Here is a 20,144-nt window from a genome sequence, read left to right as displayed (position 1 = left end):
CTGCTTCTCCGTCCTGGGAAGAAGAGCCGCAACGTGAGCCCTCCAGGCTGCTTGGTGTTGACACAATCTGAGGGCGGGAAAGGAGAGGGGACCCACCTGACATCTGCCTTCAATTCTTGGAAGAGACACTTGCTGTGTCCACATCTCTTCAGCACGGCCCCTCTGGGATACCCACCCCCACACCTGCCCCTGCTGGCACCACCTGACTCTGCGCTGCTGCCATCCTCCATGGATGAGATGCTGTCTAACCTTCTGGTGCTGTGCCGGAGGATGCACCTCCTAACTCCTTGAGGGTCCACTCCCAGCCCCACAGGGACCACAGCACCAGTGCCAGCTCCATTGGGCCATTACTAGGAGACCAGGGCTGGAATGTGTCTTCCCAAGGTGCTGTGGTCAGATGCTTCCCTGGAGCAAAGATGGCCAAAAGGCCAGGCAGGAAGTCTGTGCACATCTCCCCTGATTAAGAAGCACATGCTGGGCTGGGTTGTGGCTCAGAGGTAGAGCGCTTGCCTACCATGCATGAGGCACTGGGTTCAATGACCAGCAACACATAAAAATAAAATGAAGCTATTGCATCCACCTATAACTAAAAAATAAATATTAAAAAAAAAAGAAGAAGCACATGCTTTGAGAGTGGGCAGGTTCTCTGCCCAGTTCCTCTTTTCCATCCCTTGTGCTGTGCTCTCTCCTTGTCAGCGTGCCTCTCTGTAGCGTGGTGTCCCTGCATCTCCAGGAGCCTTGCTTGTCTGCCTGCCTGGCTTTCTCTCGCATGTGGCATCAGTACCTGCTCCTGACCAGGGAACTGAATCTCCTTTGTCAATTTGGATACCGCCCCAGGACTGAGCATAATGGCTTCCAAGCATCAGTAGCTGGAAAATTTGAAAGCCTAAGGAGGGAGCTATGGCCGCCTCCACATGATCTTCAGTTAGCAGAGTGAGGGTGTCCACGTTGGGACACCCCATTCAAAAAAGAGCCATTGTTTGAAGAGATCCATTTAACAGAAAAGCAGCATCTATTTCTGCCTTCTTGCCATCCAGGTGGGGTCCCTGGTGTCTGATCACGCTTCCTGTAACTGTGGCCTTTCCAAGGAGGCCACAACCCTGCCCCCAATGGCCCTTCATCATTTCTACTCTTGCATGGTAGATGTTTTCAGGCCAGAGCAGCACAGTTCCTAGTATGTATCACACTTGCAGGAAGCTGGGGAGACTGGGAGCTGGGCGTGATAGTGCCTGATTTCTCGGAGTGGGACTTCCTGTGTTGGTAGTGAGTGGAAGCATCATGTGGTAGCATCATGCTGGTTCCCGGCAACTTCTGTTGGTGCCTGGCGTTCAGGTGGGACCACTCCCCACGATGGACAGGTGCACAGGAGTACTTGGTTTCCGTTTTTATAAGCCAGGCAGCGATTGCTGTTGTTGCTTAGAAATACACAGGAATACCACTTGGGCTTAGGCAGTGATTTCTTAAATACAACACCAAAAGCTCAAGCAACAAAAGAAAAAACAGGATCAAAATCACAATTTAAAACTTCTGTGTTTCAAAGGACATGATCAAGAAAGTAAACAGATATCTTACAGATTGGAAGAAAACATTTCCAAAGTATGTACCTTCTCGGGGACTTGGGTCTAGAATGTGTAACTATTCTCATGTCAGCAATAAAAAGACAGAAAATCCAGTTGGAAATGGGTGAAGAACCCGAATAGACATTTGTCCAGAGAAGGTAACAAATAGCCAACAAGCACATGAAAAGATGTTGGACATCGCTGGTCTTGACGGAAACAAACCCACAGACAGCTGTAGTCAGACAAAGGAGAGCCAGAGTTGAAAACGTGGAGAGGAACTTGGAGGCCCCACACACACTGCTGGAGAGATGTGAAGTGTTGCAGCCACTATGGGAAATAGCATAGCTGTCCCTGAAAAGCTGAACAGGGCTGAGGCGTGGCTCAGTGGTAAAAGCATGTGCGTAGCGTGTATGCGGCCCTGGGCTCAGTCTTCCACACCATACACAGTTAAACACGGAGCTACCACATGACCATAAAGCTGATGCACACATATGTTTGTGGCAGCATTAGTCACAATAGGAAAAGGCATAAAGCACCCATATGAGCACCAATGGCTGAGATAATGAGCAAATGAAGGTTATCTGCACAAATATTATTCAGCTATAAAAGGAAATGAAGACAGGCGCAGTGGCCACACCTATCATTAGGCAACTCAGAAGGCTGAGGCAGGAAGATTGAAAATTAGAGACCAGCCTCGGCAACTGTCTCAATAAAAAATAAAAAGGACTGGGGATATAGCTCAGTGGTAGAGTGCCCTGAGTTCAGTCCCCAGTACCAGGAAAAATGAAAAGAGGAAGGACTTGAATGTGAATGAAGCTCATGAAAACCCTGGACTGTGGAAGCTCATGGGACTTAGAAGAAGCCGGTTGGAAACTCCCCTGCCCCATGGTTCTGTTAACACAGTGTCCAGAGCAGGAATCCGGAGACCGTAGCCAACAGGAAGCTGCGATGGGGAGAAGGGCATTGGGAGGCACAGGTCCATTTGGGGGGGGGGGGGTGATTAAAAAGGTCTTGTAGTTAGATGAAGGCTCCACAGCATACCAAAACCACTGAACTCTGGGCCTTAAAAAGAGAGAAAATGGTGAATTTTACGTAAATTTTATCTAAAAGAAATTTAAATGAAATGCACATGGAGCCAGTGTGGCTAGTGATGGAGCAGTGGGTGTTATGGCCTCCTGCGCAGCCTGGGGCCGGGCTGCCGCTCCTCACTGGGCCCTGGGTCATTCCTTGCCGTGTGACCTTTCCTGGGAGCCTCTCTGCAGAGATGCTTCTTTGAAGAGGTAGCCTGAGATTGTGGGAGGAGACACCAGAAGGCCAGTTGCCTGGGACTGCTGGGGCAGCATTTTCCATAGCGAAAGCAGATGCTTTGGGCTGTTTTTGCTTGTGTTTGTTTTGGTTTTGTGGTGCTGGGGATGCAGCCAGGGCTCGCGCCTGCTAGGCCAGGACTCTGGGGCTGAATTGCACCAGGTCAGGACTTGGTACACGTTTTTAAGACAGGGAAATAATGAAGAGGTAGGGCCAGTGCTTCCAGGGAAGGCTTGTGCTGTCTTGCCAGCCCCTCTCCTGCCTCTGCACCCTGTTGGGTCAGGACCAGCTCCTGCCCACCCTCAGGACTCCATATCAAGTGCACATACTGCACCACTGTGCCTAGACACAGGACCCCAGAGGAGTTGAGGCTGGTTCACTCCTGGGTTCTGTTTTCCTGTATTAGTGGGAATAAAACATTGCTTTAAAGTTACAGAAAAGGGCTGAGATATACAGATATAGTTGGTAGAGTGCTTGCCTTGCATGCACAAGGCCCTGGGTTCAATCCCCAGCACCACACACCCACACACACAAAAAAATAAAAAAGTTACAGAAAAGACTACTTGGATGAGAATGAGGACTTGGTGTGTGGGGTGTTTTCTTCTGCTGGCAGAAATCCTGTAACACACTCAGCTCTCAGCCCCCTGGAATCTCCCTTAAGGGGAATGTACCTGGGGAACACGGGCCATGGGGATCTCCTTGGTGAGCTTCCGCCCAGCATGCTGCACGCAGCCCTCCTGTCGCAGGGACAGTGTGCTCAATGCTCAGCAGCCCCGAACACTGCCAGCAACACCCCTGGGTTGGGGTGGGGCAGAGAGAGGAGAAGAGTCCCAGTGTCAGGATGCTGACACTGGGGGGGGTCCTGCGGCTCCTTCCTGTGTGCACATCTTGTTTTTCAGCTTCTGTGGCAGACTTAGATGTTGACGTTTCTGTTGTTCTTAGAGCAGAATCTTGTGCCAGCTTGTTTTGCTCCGCGTTGTTGTTCTCAGACTGCAGCCTGTGCCTGTGCCGGCACCCAGCTGTGGGGAGGAGGGCTGGTCAGTACCTGGGGCTGGGGCTGGAGCATGTGCATGTGGGCCTGCACCCCACAGCTGCACTCACATGTGGCATGCCATCTGATGTCCCCAAGAAGATGAGAAGCACATTCTCTTCTTGCTTTCTCCTCCTGTCTTCCTTTCCTCTTTTAAAACTTGGCTTGCACTTAAACAATGGCACCTGCTCCTGAGCGGGGAAGGCTGCTGCTTGTGCTGTCCAGGGGCTATGAGGTGGGATGCTCTGTGCCAGACACCAAGGTCCCTGCCCACTTCTCTTCATGGTGTTGAAGTCAGGACCTGATGCAAGACGGAGATGTGCTCTCTAGGTGGAGAAAAACTGGGTCAGCAACTGTAGGACAGGTTAGTCAGAGGAGTCAGAAAGGTCCGGAGTCAGGGGCCTTGCCTCGCACATCTGCACCAGGTCAGACACCAGGGTCTGAGCCGTTCTCTAGCTTCTTGCCACCAAAGGATCAAGACAGTATCTCCAGGCCTGTTTCTGCATCCGTCTGGTGCCTCCATGTTCAGCGCCCACAGAATGAAATGGAAGGTGAGGTAGCGGGGCTGGCGCTCCTCTCCGCCCTGCTTCTCACTGCCGTGGCTACGGCAAAGGCTATCGGCATGGTTGGCAGGCAGGCCCAGCAACAAGCAAGGCTGGCAGGGAGGCAGCCACCTGCCACCCTCACATCCTGGCAAGAAACCACTCTGACAGGGTCACCTGGTGCCGAGACGCCAGGGATCGCACTCCCTGGCACAAAGCCTGGCCTGGACATTGCTCATGAAGAACAAAGGCCCTGCACTATTCAGGGACTGGAGTGGCTGTCCTGGAGGCATACGTAAGACAGCTCCTGACACTGCTAATGCTCACAGGTCCTCTAACCCACTTTTGTTTCTGTGGTTGAGGATGAGTAGGGCCCCAGCATACTTCCAGACTGCTGAGGGCAGGTGACCGGGACCAGATGCACTGAGTTCTGATGAAAGCGTCCCTTTGGGCCTGGGCATCTACCTCAAGGAAGTAGCCAGAGATGCCCCCAGGGACCCCCTGTGTCACCACTGTGAGATCCAATGTGAGATGGAACCAGTGTCCAGCAACAAGGGATGACTAGAGTATTTCCAAGCAGGACACTACGGGGCCCACACTGCCAACCTTCATTATGGACAGGAGGAGCCCAGACGTGCTGTAGGGACACACAGACCTACCAGGGTTGACAAGATGGTACACGCATGTGTCATTTCCCAAACAAAGAATTGTTCTGTTTAAAACCTGCCTCCAGGGAGAGCTGAGGAGGAGAAGACACTGCTCCCAGAGGGCCACACAATATGCCTGAGGACATTCCTGCACCCCTCCATGGGCATGGCAAGGTGGCTGTGACGCAACTCCCACACAAGGCAGGGTCGTTTGAGCCTGGAGTCCTCGCAGCCTGCTCTGCCTCCAGCCAGTGTCGCCCGGCGCCCTCTGCACTCGAGGACAGACTCGACACCAGAGCCCTTCCTTGCATTTCTTCAGCACAGATGTTCAGTTCCTTGATCCCAAGAGATGTGCGGCATGGCTGCAGCAGCCAAGACCCAGCTTTCTAGGGAGGTGCCCTATCCAGGGCAACCTCTGCTGGCCATCCTGGTTTCGTAGCATGAGCTACAACAAAAATCAGCCAGGGCTGATGTCATTCACTATTTTGGGCAAAGGTCCCCAGGGGTACAGGGCACATCGTACCTGCCTGGGCAGTGTCTGCCTGGCTAGGCTACTGCTCCTGATGGGCAGTGTTGTTGGCATGTTTTTCTCTGGGGTGGGGACACCAGGGAGCCAGTGACCCCCACAGGGAGCTCAGCATCGGGGAGAGAAAGACACAGGTATAGGGGGCAGATGGCAGTCCTGGCTCCACCCACAGCCGGGCTGGGCAGGAGCAGAGCTCCCAGGGCCTGCATCCTGCTGGGAGCCTCCCATCTGCTGAGAAACGGCCTGTCCAAACAGGAGGTACTCCAGCGAGTCCAGTTTCTCTGTCTGACGCAACTGAGGGCCCAGGGCAGCAGAGGCCACAGCTGTCAGGTGAGTGTGCATCCAGTGCTGGAGGAAAGAGGATGCTACTGGTTCTGCTGAGCTGCCAAGGCCTGGCTAGCCAGGTTTCATGGTGCAGCCATGGGGTGGCTCCCCTTACCATACCAGAGATCATCAATGACACCAAGGAACCAGCCTCCAGTTTTCCATCCAGACGTGGCATGATTTGAAGGGGAACCTGGATGCACATTCTGATCCTCATCTGGATGCCTGACGGGAAGATGAAAAGGGGCTTTTCAAGCAGAGTGGCCAGGCCCTGCCCTGCACATGCCTCAGGCAGGTACTCAGGAGTGAGCAGTGCCTCCTAGAGTGGGCCAGTCCCTCTGGTGGACCTGTCCTGGTTCCCTCCCTGTGCCAGGTAGTTAGCTCTGTCCAGGAGGGTGGCCCCCCAAACCTCCAGGTTTTACAAGCTCCCCAACCTTTCTTGCAGGAGAGCAGGCCAGCTCAGGATCAGGAGTGGGTTTAATCCATGTCAGGCTCAAACATGAAATGAGGAAAGATTTCATAGAAATTCTCTAGTTTGAAAACCTGTAATCAGCTGGGCATAATGGCACACACCTGTAATCCCAGTGGCTCAGGAGGCGGAGGCAGGAGGATTGCAAGTTCAAAGCCAGCCTTAGCAACTTAGTGAGGCTCTAAGCAACTCAGCGAGACCCTGTCTCAAAATAAAATATAAAAAAGGACTGGGGGGCCTGGAGGTGTGATTCAGTGGTCTTTGTGAGGCACTGGATTCAATCTTCAGCACCATATAAAAATAAATAAATAGAAAAATAAACAAAATATTTTATTAAAAGGGGTAGGGCCGGGGATGTGGCTCAGTGGTTAAGCACCCCTGGGTTCAGTCCTCACTACAAAAAAAAAAAAAAAAAAAGTAAAAGAAAACCTGTAACCATAGGAGATTTATAGCACAGGCTTCTCTTCCCCACTTTTTGGGGGATATCCTGAAATAGAAGTGAGAGAATAAAATGAATGTAATCTGAGTGGAAACAGACATGGGGAGAGCTGTCCTTAAAGGAGGAAGCTGTTCCCATTGCTCACTTTGTGGAAAATACAGATTTAGCACATTCTTGACTGAGAAGCTGTGGCAATTTAGCTCTCATGAAAAGGTATTTCAGGAACCAAAGATGGAATTTTAGGAATGGGGCATTTTTCAGAACACATTCTAAGACAGTTTGAGATTTTTGACTAAGGAAGTTCATATGTGGTGGGTGATGTTTAGAGAACAAGGGGAGCAGTGCCTTCTGAGACCCCACACAGGCCCTGGCAGGTGCCCCAGGCTGGGCTGTCCTGCTGCAGATAGGCAGGGCTCCCTGGCTACAGTCGGAGCCACACACGCCCTTGGCCCTAGCTGCTGGGAAAGAGGTCCAGGCGAAACTAGGCCGGGTCTCAGGGCTTCTGCCCAAGCTCCCCCAGAGCCTTCTCCCAGGACCCCCGAGTTCTTCAGCAGCTTGGGAAGAACCAGAGTCATACGCACCCCTCCCTCCCTGTGGGGCATCTGCTCATTTCCCCACCAAGCAGCCCACACTTTTACTTCCTGCCTAGAGACTTTCCCCTCCCACTGACACAACTGACTGCCAGTGATAGACATACTCCTTGGTTCAGTATTACCTTATTGCTCAGGATAAGTCCATGAACTCAGAGCATAGCCCCTCTGAGAGCATCAGCATAGCCCCAGAATTGGGCTCAGAACCTGCATTCCAGGACAGGGCTCAGTGCATCCCTTACTGGGGCTCAGAATGCACACCCTGGACCAGGGCCAGAGCCTGCCTGTCTCCATGCTCAGTGAGAAGCACCCAGTGTGAGAGTGCACATCCTGTTCCTTGAAACTCTGCTGCACACACTGCTACTGGATTCATCCTGAGGGGTCCTGCTTCTCCCTTCATGTCTCCCAGAGGAGCAGTGTAGTCTCAGCATCAAAGTTGAGCCACCATCTCCTAGAGGGGCATCTGCCAGGGCTGGAGGTGGTATGTGGGGCAGGCCTGGAGGTCTCGGGGCTTCTGCCCAAGCTCCCCCAGAGCCTTCTCCCAGGACCCCTGAGTTGTGCGAAGGCAGGGAAGAGTCCTGATGCCCATACTATTCTTGCCCTTGCTACAAGCTCCATGCAGCACCCACCTCCCCTCAGGACATGGGGCCCCTGGATGCCCACCCACACCCAATATGCATCTGTAGGAAACCAGTGGCAAGCAGCTGCCCCCTGATGCCCTGCAGAGCTGCACCCTGCTCCTAGCCCCTGCAGGCCCGAGTGCCCACAAGTCTGTGTGATGCAGAGGACTGCAGTGGGGCCCACTGTCATTGTTCATTTTCATTGCTTTGATTGACATGTCTGCTCATCATTGTTAACTCTCATTGCTTTGATTGATGTGTTGCACTACAAAGTTAACATCTGGGCCCTAAAGAACATGGCTGGTTTTTTGCACCTTGAGATTTGCTAAAACTCCCTGTGCAGTTAAATAAGTCTCTGGTCAAGGCCAGAGGAGTCAGCAGTGGGTGCTAGCAATAAAGGCCAAAGGTTAGAGACTCAGATTCATGGGGTCTTAGAGCTTATGAAGGAGGCAGCTGTGGTATAGAGGAGGGACCTTGAGTCTGACCCCTCCCTCCAGCCTCACCCACTCCTGAGGGAGCCTGAAGAGTGCAGGTCCTTCCACGTGGTCTCTAGATAAGCCTTGCCACCATCAGCCAGGTTCCAGCTCTACACACTCTTCTTGTCCATGTCCAGGGCACATAAATGGACCCCAAACCTAGAGGATGCCTGGAGACCATCTACTAAAACTAAACTGCACAAATCCTTTGACATAGCAAAAAATAACCTGGGAGTTTGCCCTGCAGATACTTGCTTCTCAGTATAGGCAGCCCACATGCCTAGAGAACAGAGTACCACTGCATGCCTCAGCAGGCACATCACTGCTTAGCAGCTCCGCGAGGGGGTTCTGAAGTCCGTGCTTCTCACTTGCCCTGCCAGTTCAGACACTGATGCCAAGGCAGACCACAGAGATCATGGGGATAGGCAGAGACTGACACATTCTCGGTGACCAAGAAGCATGGTCTGAGGGGCCAAGGCTCCTCCAGTAGCTCAGCATTACTGGAGAAGGGTGAGAGACTACTGAGAAGCTAGAAGCCAAGAACAGGCCAGAGCCCCAGATGCATAGGCAAGCGGAGGAGCAGCAGTCCTGACGACACTGCTCTCTGCAGCCCTGCCTCAGAGGGAGACAAGGACGTGTGTGTGTGTGCGTGTTGCTGGGGATTGAACCCAGGGCCTTGTGCATGCTAGGCAAGCTACCAAGTGAGTTATATTCCCAGCCCAACAAGAACTTTCTAAGTCACTAACAAAATGTACCCATTATTTGACTAGGCCCTTGATAAGAGATTGAGAGCACCAATTTGTGAGAATAAATTCCATTCATTAGAGCAAAACCAGAATCTGGAGCCTTGAGGACTGGCTTTGTCTTTGGCAGAAACTCCAAGCCCACAGCCTCTGCTCAGCCCCAGCTGCTCTGTGCACAGTGCTCCCCTTTCTGCATGCTGTGGGTCAGGTCCTGGCTCCTTGGCTCCCAGGCGACCGCCGTCGCTGCACTGAAGGCAGTGCTGTGAGGTGGCTTGAGCTGCTCACACAGCTCAGCTCCTGTGCAGGTGGCAGCAAGATGGGCCTGGCCAAGGGAGCAAGGCCCAGCCAGCCACAGGTGGCCGCTGTGGAACCCGCCCTCTCTGTGCCTCACACCTCTGCACACTGGCCAAAGGAGTGGGCACTGCTCCCCAGGCACAGCCTCAGCAGGACGGCCTCCGGCGTCTCACAGTGCGGCCACCCAGGGCCACCACTCTTGTCATTGCCATCTGGTGCCCATGGTCTGAGAGCCTCTCCTCTCAGCCCTGGGTTGCATGGCTGAGTGCTTCTTTGTGCACCTGGCCTTCTGGAACCTCTAGCAGGTGGCGAGCAGCTAAGGATGGGGTTTGGCTGCAGCAGGCTCTGGTTTCTGGGAGTCTGGCCCTCTGACAATGAGCTAGTTCTGCTGGTGGCTATCAGAGAACTCTTGCCCACCACCATCTCTGCACCCTGCTCTCCTTCTTTTGTTTTGCCTGACTTTCCTACCCATGATGCCCAGGGCTTATTTCCTTTTACTCCTTCAGTCTTTTGCAGCCCCCTGAGTGAGAAGAGCCAAGATTAGCTCTGAGGCTGTGCACAGACATCCTGGGCTGCTGTGAACTAGCTGCCCCTCAGTGCCCGGTGTGACTGGAGCTGGGTCTGAGGAACAGGCGGCTTTGAAGAGAGGGGTGTGAGGAGGAGAGGTCCTGGCCAGGTTCTCACCAGCAAGGACAGAGAGGCCCCCTAGGCCATGCAGAGTAGGCCACCATGAGGTGCAGACCCCAGGGAGCCAGTACAGAGAACAACATGTATATCAGGGGTTCCGTGGGAGGGAGCCCTTCATCTGGGCCCAGAAGGGCCTCTCTTGCAGAAACTTGTGTCAACACTAAGAGGCTTAACATAAATGTGAAGTGTCGTGGGTGTTGTCTCCGACATAGGGAGACGGCCCTCTTCAGGACTCCAGCCGCCAGCTGGCTGCCCCTTCATCTTCTTCCAACTTTCAGAACCTTTAGACTAAGCCCTTGGCACCCTCTCTGCCCAGTGAGGTCAGTCCGCTGTCTTACTTTGCCATGGTCTTCCATCAGGGCAGCAGCAGTGCCCTGTCTGGCCACGCGCCATGAATGGGCAGAACTGAGTCCTGAGGACACCTTCCATCAGGCTGAGCTGCTTGTGGTGCCAAGGTGCAAGGAGACGGACCATAGTGTGGGTGTGGAGCTATCCTGGGACCCGCGAAGCAGCCAGTTCTCTGCCTTACAGTTGGAAATGGAAGTGTGACAAAAGGTGGATCATCTGCAGGGACCCATCTGGGTGTCATGGAGGACACACAGTCCTGCCCTGGAAGCGCATGTCCCAGGCCCTGCTGGCCCTGGCCCTGCTAAGGCCCTCAACTGGCCACAGCACCCCCATCGCCCATCACTGGGTTTGGTTGCCAGGCAGGCCAGGTGCCTCTGTTTCAGGGAGGCGACTGCACCTGTGCTGACCTCAGGTGTGCCTGGCAGGCGTGGTGAAGTGACCCCTCAGTCTTGCCCATGTGTCTGTGCTCGAGGACCCTCGTAGCAGTTCTGCCAGGGCTTGGGAACTAGCGGGGAGTGTAAAGGTAGCTGGGAGGTCTGGGGCTGGGGCTCAGGGGTAGAGCGCTTGCCTAGCATAAGCTTGGAAACAGCTGGTCTGCTGTAGGGGCGGGGCCTGCAGCCTGCGCTTCAGGCTGAGCTTTGCCAACTACTGTGTGCCATGCTTCTCACTGTTCTGTCTTTGGGCTGTTTCAGAAGAGGCAGACCACTACAGCTTTGGGGCTGGCACCCTCTCCAGGAAGAAGAAGGTGCTGGTGACCCTGAGGGAGGAGGGTCTCCGCCGTCGTGCCCACCTTGACATCAGCCTGCCCCATGACTTTCGGCCCGTGTCCTCCATCATCGACGTGGACATCCTCCCCGAGACGCACCGCCGCGTGAGGCTGTACAGACATGGCTGCGAAAAGCCTCTGGGCTTCTACATCCGAGACGGCACCAGCGTACGGGTCACCCCCCATGGGCTGGAGAAGGTTCCAGGCATCTTCATTTCCCGCATGGTCCCTGGGGGCCTGGCAGAGAGCACCGGACTGCTGGCAGTGAATGACGAAGTCCTGGAGGTAAACGGGATTGAGGTGGCGGGGAAGACGCTGGACCAGGTCACAGACATGATGATTGCCAACAGCCACAACCTCATCGTCACTGTCAAGCCCGCCAATCAGAGGAACAATGTCGTCCGCAGCAGCCGCACGTCCGGCAGCTCTGGCCAGTCCACGGACAGCACTGCCAGCCACCACAGCCTGCCAGTGGCCCACGTGCTGCAGAACTTCCACCCCGATGAGATGGAGAGCGACGAGGAAGCTGACATCGTCATTGAGGGCACCTTAGAGCCTCAGTGTGTCTCCAAGATGCAGGGCACACCTTCAGGCAGCCTGTCTCGGGCCAATGGCAGCAGCCTCGCACACAGGCTGCAGCGGGACCTGGCGCTGCACAGCCCGGGACGGGAGAGCAACGGCAGCATCCACAGACTTCTCTGCTCCCTGAAGGCGGACCCCCGCCACAGCCTGGTCCTGCCGCAAGGCGGGGTGGAGGAGCACGGGCCAGCCGTCACGCTATAGGCCCAGAGGCTGGGTGAGGCAAGTGCTGCCTGTCCCATGCAGGGGCTGTGGGAGCCGGTGGCCCTGGGAGGCACTGTGATTTCAGACGTGAAATTCCTAGCAGGAATATGCTAAAAATGTATGCCAACTTAAAACGAGGACAGCTTGTGTCCCTTCCTCCTTGGTCACAGGCGTAGCCCTCTTCTCTGTGTCAGCTCAGCACTATTTTATAGAATTTTGCCCCACAACTTAACAGACACATGCACACCCCAGGCCAGGCCCCCATGCAGGTTCCAGCCCTCTGAAAGATCTGAATACAGAAATAATTAGTTTTTAAATTTCAAAAGTACTTCATTTTTTTTTAATTAAGCTTTTGAAGTTCATGTTTTTTAACTCAGCTCACGTGAAGATGCCCTTTATGCTGCGCGGTTTCTGCTGACCTGCACAAGACTTCCCCAAGAGGACCGAGGGGCCAGGCCTGTGCCAGGTCCAGCAGCAGCATTCACACCAGGCCAGACCCCCACGGGCATGTGGGTCCCTACAGCAGTAGGCACCACCGTCTCAGGAAGCAGAGTGAAGGTGAGGCAGGCGCTGCCAGAGGTGACTGCGAGCTGCGTGCTCCCAACTTGTCCTTCGGGGAGGTTTTCGAGTGTTTCCTACAGAGGTGGTGGACAACGGGCCTCAGGCACCGGGACAGAGTTATCTCTGCCCCCACAGCAGCCAGCTCTTCCTGTCAGTTGATGAACACATACTGACCTCCATTCCTAACGTCATGGTCAGAGGCAGGGGTTCTCTTGCTTTTGAGTCATATGAACATAATGGTTTTAACAAATATTAAATTCAGTGTCACTTTCCTTTAAACTTTTAGAAGTTTATTCATGTTTGAGTCAATTAAATTTTATATGAAGTATGTCTTCAGCTTAAATCCAATGTCAGGGAGAAAACATTACATTTATGCTTTGAGAACAAACTTTGGCCAAATAAGTCTCCTGCAAACAAAGAGTATTTTCCAGGTTTTCTAAGCCTGAATTCCACTGCTGCTTTCTGCATGATCCAGCACCACCTGCTGGCCATCAGCAGAACTGTCTTGATCTGTCAAGGTCAGAGGGATTTGGTGCAGCCCAGCTGCATTAATTAAGTGAAAAGAAACTTCTTTTCCCTTTGAAACTCTTTCTTGGGCAGAGTAGCCTTTTCCGAGTAGCTTCCTCCCTGCGTCTGAGTTTCTCATTTTGTACAAGGGGCCACAGCACATCTCCAGAGTATAGGACAGAGTGAGACACCACTGGGCAGGGATCCAGCCCCCAGGACGCATGGAGCTGCCACAGGGGAGGTGCTGGCCAGTGAGACAAGCCGTGGAGCCACGGGAATGCCCGGGAGGATCACCAAGATGAGGTTTTCACTGGGTCTCTGCTGGTATTAGTGTCCGTGGAATAACTGGGCCCACTACCAAGAAGGGAAGTTGTATTAAATTGTTACGCAAATGCAAATCCATGTTTTAAAGAGACAAGGCTCACTCAGTGTGTAAGCTTTGTGCCTGTTGCTGGTAACTGCAGGGATCACAGGCTGCTTGGAGGACCTGTGAGAGTGTATTTTTCTACCCGGGTCTATACTTCTGCAATTTGTCTCTTAAAAGAAAAGCAACAAAACCATGTCACTATATATTAAGGATTTTTTGTTTGTTTGTTTTATATATCAGAGAATAAATTTTTTTGCCTTTGAGTTAACAAAATGTGTAACCAATATGTCTCTTGTGTGCTGAGAGGGGACTGCTGGTGCCGAGTGCGGCCCTGCTGGTCTCTTCATTTGGGGTCCTCACATCCTCCGCAAGGCAGAGCCATGCTTCCCCACTGTGCAAATGAGAACCCGGACTGTGCTCAGGGCTCCAGGAGGAGCATCTCTGTATTCAGCAGTGCTCCTAAACTACCTGTTGTAGTTTCTCCAGCTCTGCGCTCCTCTCGAGACAGAGAGGGCTCAGGGGGCTTGCCAGACGTCCTCCACCAAGGATCTGGCTTCTTCACCTCAGGAAGGGACCTCCCAGACACACCCTGGGTGTGTTCTCTTCCCTGGGTAAACTGCTGGATGTTTTGAGGGAGGTACCTGGAGGGTCCCTCACAATTCTGGTAAATGTAAGGAATTCTTCACTTACTTACATCAATATAAACACATGGACTCCTGTTTTATTCAGTGGTTACAATCTATTACCTTCAATGTTTATTTTTACGTCAAAAAGGCTGACTAGTGAGTGTCTCCAGTCCTCTGTGTATGTTCACACTCAGTCCCACCAATCTCAGGGTGTATTCTGATCCATCTTGCACTCACCTTCTCTCCAGGGAGTGCTGGTGCCACCAAGGAGAACAGCCATCAGAAGAGAAGATGAGCCTCCAGATGTGCTCCCCATTCCTGGGATGTGCCGGGGCAGCCCTGGGCATTGCAAGCAAGAGTGCCCTGCAGCCTACACCAACAAGTACATGCATGTACAGGAAGAATGGTCCCCAAGCCTTCCCAGGGGGCAGCCCTGGGGACGGACACACACACACACACACACACACACGCAGGAAGTCAGTCCCAGGCTTGAGTGGCTCACCCTCCTGCACCCCGGAAGGGCCTGTGTTCCCTTGGCCATCTCTGGGCTGCCCTCAGGAACACGCTCACTGACCAGCATCACACCCTTCGGCCCAACAGTCTGCTAAACGATGTAACTGATGGTGAACCCTACTTTATTCTGGAGCTCTGAAGCCTCATGTGCACATGCGGGATGACCCCAGTAAGTATGCGGACTCAGGCTCAGCAAGCGCCCCTGGTGACCATGCCTCACTCAGCCACAGCATCTGCCACACCCAGGAGAGGCTGCCCACCTGGCACCTTCTCCCTGGTGGATGCTCTCTGTAGCCTCTCACTGGAAAAACCGCAGCTGCAAGTAAAAGCCACTTCCAAGTCCTTCAGCTGTCCCAAGCCTGGGTGCTCTGACAAGCCTTGTTGTCCTCACACAGGTACATGTGCCCACCTCTGCCATTCCTGTCTCTACCATCAGCATCCCGATGCCTTCATTCCCATCTATTCTGCAGGGCTTCTCCCTCTCCTTATCTACAAGTGTCATGGTTCTGACAAGAGTCCCCCAGAGGCTCCTGTTAATGCAGGAATGTCCAGAGGTGAAGTGATTGGACTGAGAGCTGGAACCTAACCAGTCCTAGTTTGAGTGGACTGACTGGGTGGTGACTGTAGGCAGGTGGAGTGTGCCTTGGGAGGCTTCATCCCCTACCTTCCTGGATGGTACAAATGGAGCAGTGCTCCTCTGCCACGCCTTCCGCCATGATGTCCTGCCTGGCCATGGGCCCAGAGCCATGGAGTCGCCCACCATGGGAACTGTGAGCCAAGTTGTCTTGTCAGGTGTTTGGGTCATAGTGCAGCAGAGTCCACTGACACAGCGAGAAACCTGCTCCTGCTATCCCTGATATATCAGCCCATCAGCCCCCTGCATGCTGCCATTCTCCTCCCCGACTCCAGGCCAACAGCCCTACGTGGGCCCCTGCAACACCTCTGGAGCTCCACGCTTCATTCGTGGCCCTTTCTCAGCTCGGCCCTTCTGCCAGCTGTGCTCTGCCTCAATACAGGACTGAGCAGAAGGAAAGAGGAAGAGAGCGGGAGGAAGGCTCCCAACACTCCAGAGACTTACTGCCAAGGGGATTTTCATCAAATTTGCTTATTCAACAAAATTTCTCAAGAACCTCTTGGCTAATTGGCCTGACTGATCTTTGCACCTGGCACTCCTGAATGGGGTGGGGGCGGGGGGCAGCACTGCCCAGAAGCAGCAGCCCAGAGCTGCCTGGTGCTGCTGCCAGCCTGAAATGGGCCCGTCGCCAGTACCCAGCCCCCACCAAGAATTCAGCTCTCTTCCCCAGTCAGCCTGCCTTCACACTGCAGTGCGGACAGGCACAGGGTCTCGCTTCAGGGCTAGGAGCTCTTAAGGGCAAGACCCTGGTCCCCCAGCATCAGACAGGACCCAACAGGGAGGTGGAGAATCAGCCAGTGATGGTGGCAGGAGCAGCATGGAGGCCACCTGATGTCTGTCATTCCGGTTTGCTCCTGTGGGTCTGGGGCTCTGACCTTCAACAGCCACTCTGTGACTTCAGGGAACACATTCTGCTTGCTATCCTCTGGCCTGGCTGGCACCTCCCCCAGGGGCCAGGACATGCCACCTCTGCAGATGGATGTTCTCACAAGGCTGGCAAGGAGGGGACAGGGGCCATCATAGCGTGGAGTGCTGCCCACCAGCCCCATGCTCTGTTTTCCCGGGGAGTGTCACCTATCTGCTACTGGGCCAAGGGACCACCCAAGTGTTTGCACCTCAAGCTTGGCGATTTCCCGACCAGCAGTCATCACTCAAGTACAGCGGCGGCTCCCACAGTTCACTGTCAAATGAGCCAATTCATCTTCCTACTGGTGACACTGTCAAGCAAGACACCACTTATACTTTTAGAAAAGTAAATAAACACACTCCTTTAAGAAAATCTGTAAGATACAGGAAAACATGAAGACATCCCCTGCCTCGGCACCACGCTGGAAACACTGGTGCTTCATCTGCGCTTGGCCTGGCAGGGAATACACCTCCACGGGAGTCCCCGGGGTTCTCCCTGCCCTAGCTGGCCTATGCACAGAGCTTCCCCTCACTGCCAGACTCCGTGGCTCTGTCACCCTGTGCCTGCAGCCTTACTCCCTTGAGGAAGGCAGCCATGCTGATATCTGGGGAGGACCCTCAAGTCCACACTGAGAACAGGACTTCTCCAGGGCCTCAGGCTAGTTCTCAGTCACAAACCACAACAACCAGCTGACTGAAGTATGGTTTGGAGTGTTCTGATGGGGAAAGGGTGGCAGGTAGGTGGGAGTGCCCAGGAAGACTTCAACCATGGCTGGGCCCAGTGGCACATGTCTGCAATCCCAGCATTCCGGAGGCTGGCAGGAGAGTCACCAGCTGGAGGCCAGCCTGGGAAAGTCAGAGCTGCCTAAAGTAAGAAGGGCTGGTAACAGGTTGGTGGTGGAGGCTTGCTAGCATGCACAGGCCCTGGGTTTAGTCCCTGGCACTGCAAAAGGGAAAAACAAAGAACTTGACTATGGTATTTTCTAAATGGATCCAAAACTCATTTCCCAAAGGAAATGCTCAGAATAAAAAGTCCCAGACCATTCAAGGTGCTCTGCAGAAGACTCATGTGGCCTGGGCCTGTGTGCCAGGCTGAAGGCAGCTTCACTCCCTCCTTGGACCCCTGCTGCACTGGCGGGGGCTGCAGGCCCATCAGCCCTGACCCAGCCAGGCCCCCTGCCCCTGTGGAGGGAGTGGAAGCAGCCAGCCCCTGCCAGCCCGAGACTAAGGTGCAATGCCCAACGCCTTGGGGGAGGGGCTACTGAGAGAATCCTCTGAAGCTGGGACTGGGATCTGACTGCACCCAAGATAACGCAGCCAAGACAGCAGGCAGGGACTGCAGCACAGGGCATCCAGAACCACCTGGACCAAGTGACACAGAGCCCTCCTGTGCAGGGCTTGCAGGGGTTCACACCACACAGCCAAGGCGCTCCACTGGCAGTCACTGACAGAGGATACTCGTTCCTCTCTTCCACCTAATTCTCCCCGAGGAATTCCTGCCCACCCTGGCAGTGGGCAGAACGTCACTGATGGAGAATGTGAACGCCAAATGCTAGGAGCACTCTGCCTGAATCCCTTCCCCAGCCCGTTTATGCCAATGTGGAGCAGCAGGCTGGCCTACTCCTGCCTCACAGGCCTGCTCAGCCCAGTGCCAGGTACTCTGGCTGCCCCGCTTTCTTCAGCATGCTCCTTTCTCCTCACTGAAGGTGTGGACCATGCAGCCTTCATCCATAAGGGGTGAAGCTGACTTGCCACCCTTGCAGGACAGGAACTGTGGAGAGCAGGTAATGCCTACCCCGAGTGACTCCATGGTGTGTAGGACAGCAGTCCTCAGGCTGTGCCTGCCCTAGGGACTCCATGGTGTGTAGGACAGCAGTCCTCAGGCTGTGCCTGCCCTAGGGACTCCATGGTGTGTAGGACAGCAGTCCTCAGGCTGTGCCTGCCCTAGTGACTCCATGGTGTGTAGAACAGCAGTCCTCAGGCTGTGCCTGCCCTAGTGACTCCATGGTGTGTAGAACAGCAGTCCTCATTCTGCACCTGCCCTGAGTGACTCCATGGTGTGTAGAACAGCAGTCCTCATTCTGCACCTGCCCTGAGTGACTCCATGGTGTGTAGATAATGGTTATAGTCTGTGCCTATATCTTTGTTACTATCTCATGAAGCAGTAGTGTGCCGTGAGTTACTACATGTTGAGTTTAAGCTCTGAGCAGTAATGACTATACGCATTTTTTATACAAGTAAACAGCCACCATTTGCCTGGCACAACCATAGGCATAAACTGATAAATAAATTACGCATGTTAGTAAGAATGACCACCTATGAACTTACTGAATTAATGAGAAGCACAGGGATGCAGGCTGGGGATGTGGCTCAAGCGCAGTGCGCTCGCCTGGCAGGCGTGCGGCCTGGGTTTGATCCTCAGCACCACCTACAAACAAAGATATTGTGTCCGCCGAAAACTAAAAAATAAATATTAAAAAATTCTCTCTGAAAAAAAAAAAAAGCAGCAGCACATGGATGCATGGGTGTATCAATCTCATGTGGATAAATCGGGCCCATGAGCTTAAGGAACACACCAGACCTCCGAATGATGCAGCCCCTCACTTGAGACCCATAAAAGGAGGGGCACCCTAAGACTGAAAACAGTGACACCCTAACCCTATCCCTGGTCATTTGTCACGAGCTGTGCCCAGAAAAACCTCCATATCAACAAACCTCAAATTCTGTGTCTTCAGGCTTTAGCAGAATGTGGCCCTCCTGCCTGTGATGCTCATGCAAGTCACTCCAAGCTGACACTGTGGAACTGCCACCATCCATACCTGGTCTAGAATAAGTTCCTGCCCTTTGAAGAGGAGGAGGAAGAGGAGGAGGAGGACACGTGGTTATGGGGAACCTTCTCTAAACGGCTGAGAAACACCAGTCCCAGCTCCTACAGAGCAGCCCCAGGAGTGCAGCATCTGGGAAAGATGGGCATTGCTGTTTGTTGACTGTCAGACCACAGAGGGCTTCAAGCTTCTTTCAACAGGCTCCACTTTTCCATTGGCACCTCTTAGGAAGTGGCCTTCACCTCCTCAGCAGCCCCAGGACTTGGAGTCATGGCCATAGAACTCTGAGGATGGCAGTGTCCAAGTCAGTTCTCATTTCAACTGTCCATCATGAAAAGCCTGGAAATATTCTAGAACTCAGTCTTTCAGCCTCCTAAGTGCCTCAGGCCCTTCTACTAGGAGGTTCACAGGTTACAAACTAGAAACTCCTGGCTGTGGGATCTGCATATTCACCTGAGGACACACTGTTGAGTGAGCTTTCAGGGCACATTTGTGACATGTGAAAATAGCTTCCCCTTCAGTCTCAGTCCTTTATAATCTACGCTGGCAAACTGACTTCAGGCTTGTAGTTACAGACTGAGTAATAATGAGTACAAGTCATTGAGAACAGGAAGAGGTCTGAAGCTGGTTTTAGTACCTGGAAACGCCAGCCAAAGCTGCAAGGCCCAGGTCGGCAGGTGTGCCCCAGGAGCTCCTGAGGTGTCAGGGTGTGCAGAGTACTGGGTGTGGTAGCACACACCTGTGATCCCAGGTTCTCATGGGACTAAGGCAGGAGGATCAGCGGTTCAAGGCTAGCCCAGGAAACAGGTCCTATCTTAGAACAGGAAAGGCCTAGGGATGGGACTCTGTGGTAGAGCACCGCTCAGCCCCTGTGAGGCGCTGGGCACCATTCCTAGCACCGGAAAACCAACGACAAACGGTGACTGGGCCCAGATCTGGAGAAAAGCAGTCCACTGACAAGCACAAGTAGGCAGCTCAGTTCTGAGCCCCGGGTGGGGTTCCCTCCCAGGCATGTCAGAGCCAGGGTCGCAGGAGCCCCTGCACCAAGGCTGTGTGC

At 53.7% G+C, this 20,144-nt stretch overlaps 1 protein-coding gene across 1 annotated transcript in view; it reads left to right on the top strand.

The window, feature by feature from the left end:
- Pard6g (par-6 family cell polarity regulator gamma) overlaps nucleotides 1–12,966 on the top strand; it is a 58,869-nt gene extending 45,903 nt beyond the window's left edge. The window contains exon 3 of the mRNA XM_046448624.1: nucleotides 11,292–12,966. Coding sequence (XP_046304580.1) covers nucleotides 11,292–12,148 — 857 coding nt within the window. The 3' untranslated portion in view covers nucleotides 12,149–12,966. The remainder of the gene's footprint in view (nucleotides 1–11,291) is intronic.
- Nucleotides 12,967–20,144: the final 7,178 nt, after the last annotated feature.

This window comes from Marmota monax, unplaced genomic scaffold (genome assembly GCF_021218885.2).
Source record: "Marmota monax isolate L192 unplaced genomic scaffold, Marmota_monax_Labrador192_F-V1.1 WCK01_AAM20220418_F8-fsc00060, whole genome shotgun sequence".
Classification (NCBI taxonomy): domain Eukaryota; kingdom Metazoa; phylum Chordata; class Mammalia; order Rodentia; family Sciuridae; genus Marmota; species Marmota monax.
Note: the sequence above shows the minus strand (reverse complement) of the source record. Positions and strands in the feature narration are given on the sequence as shown.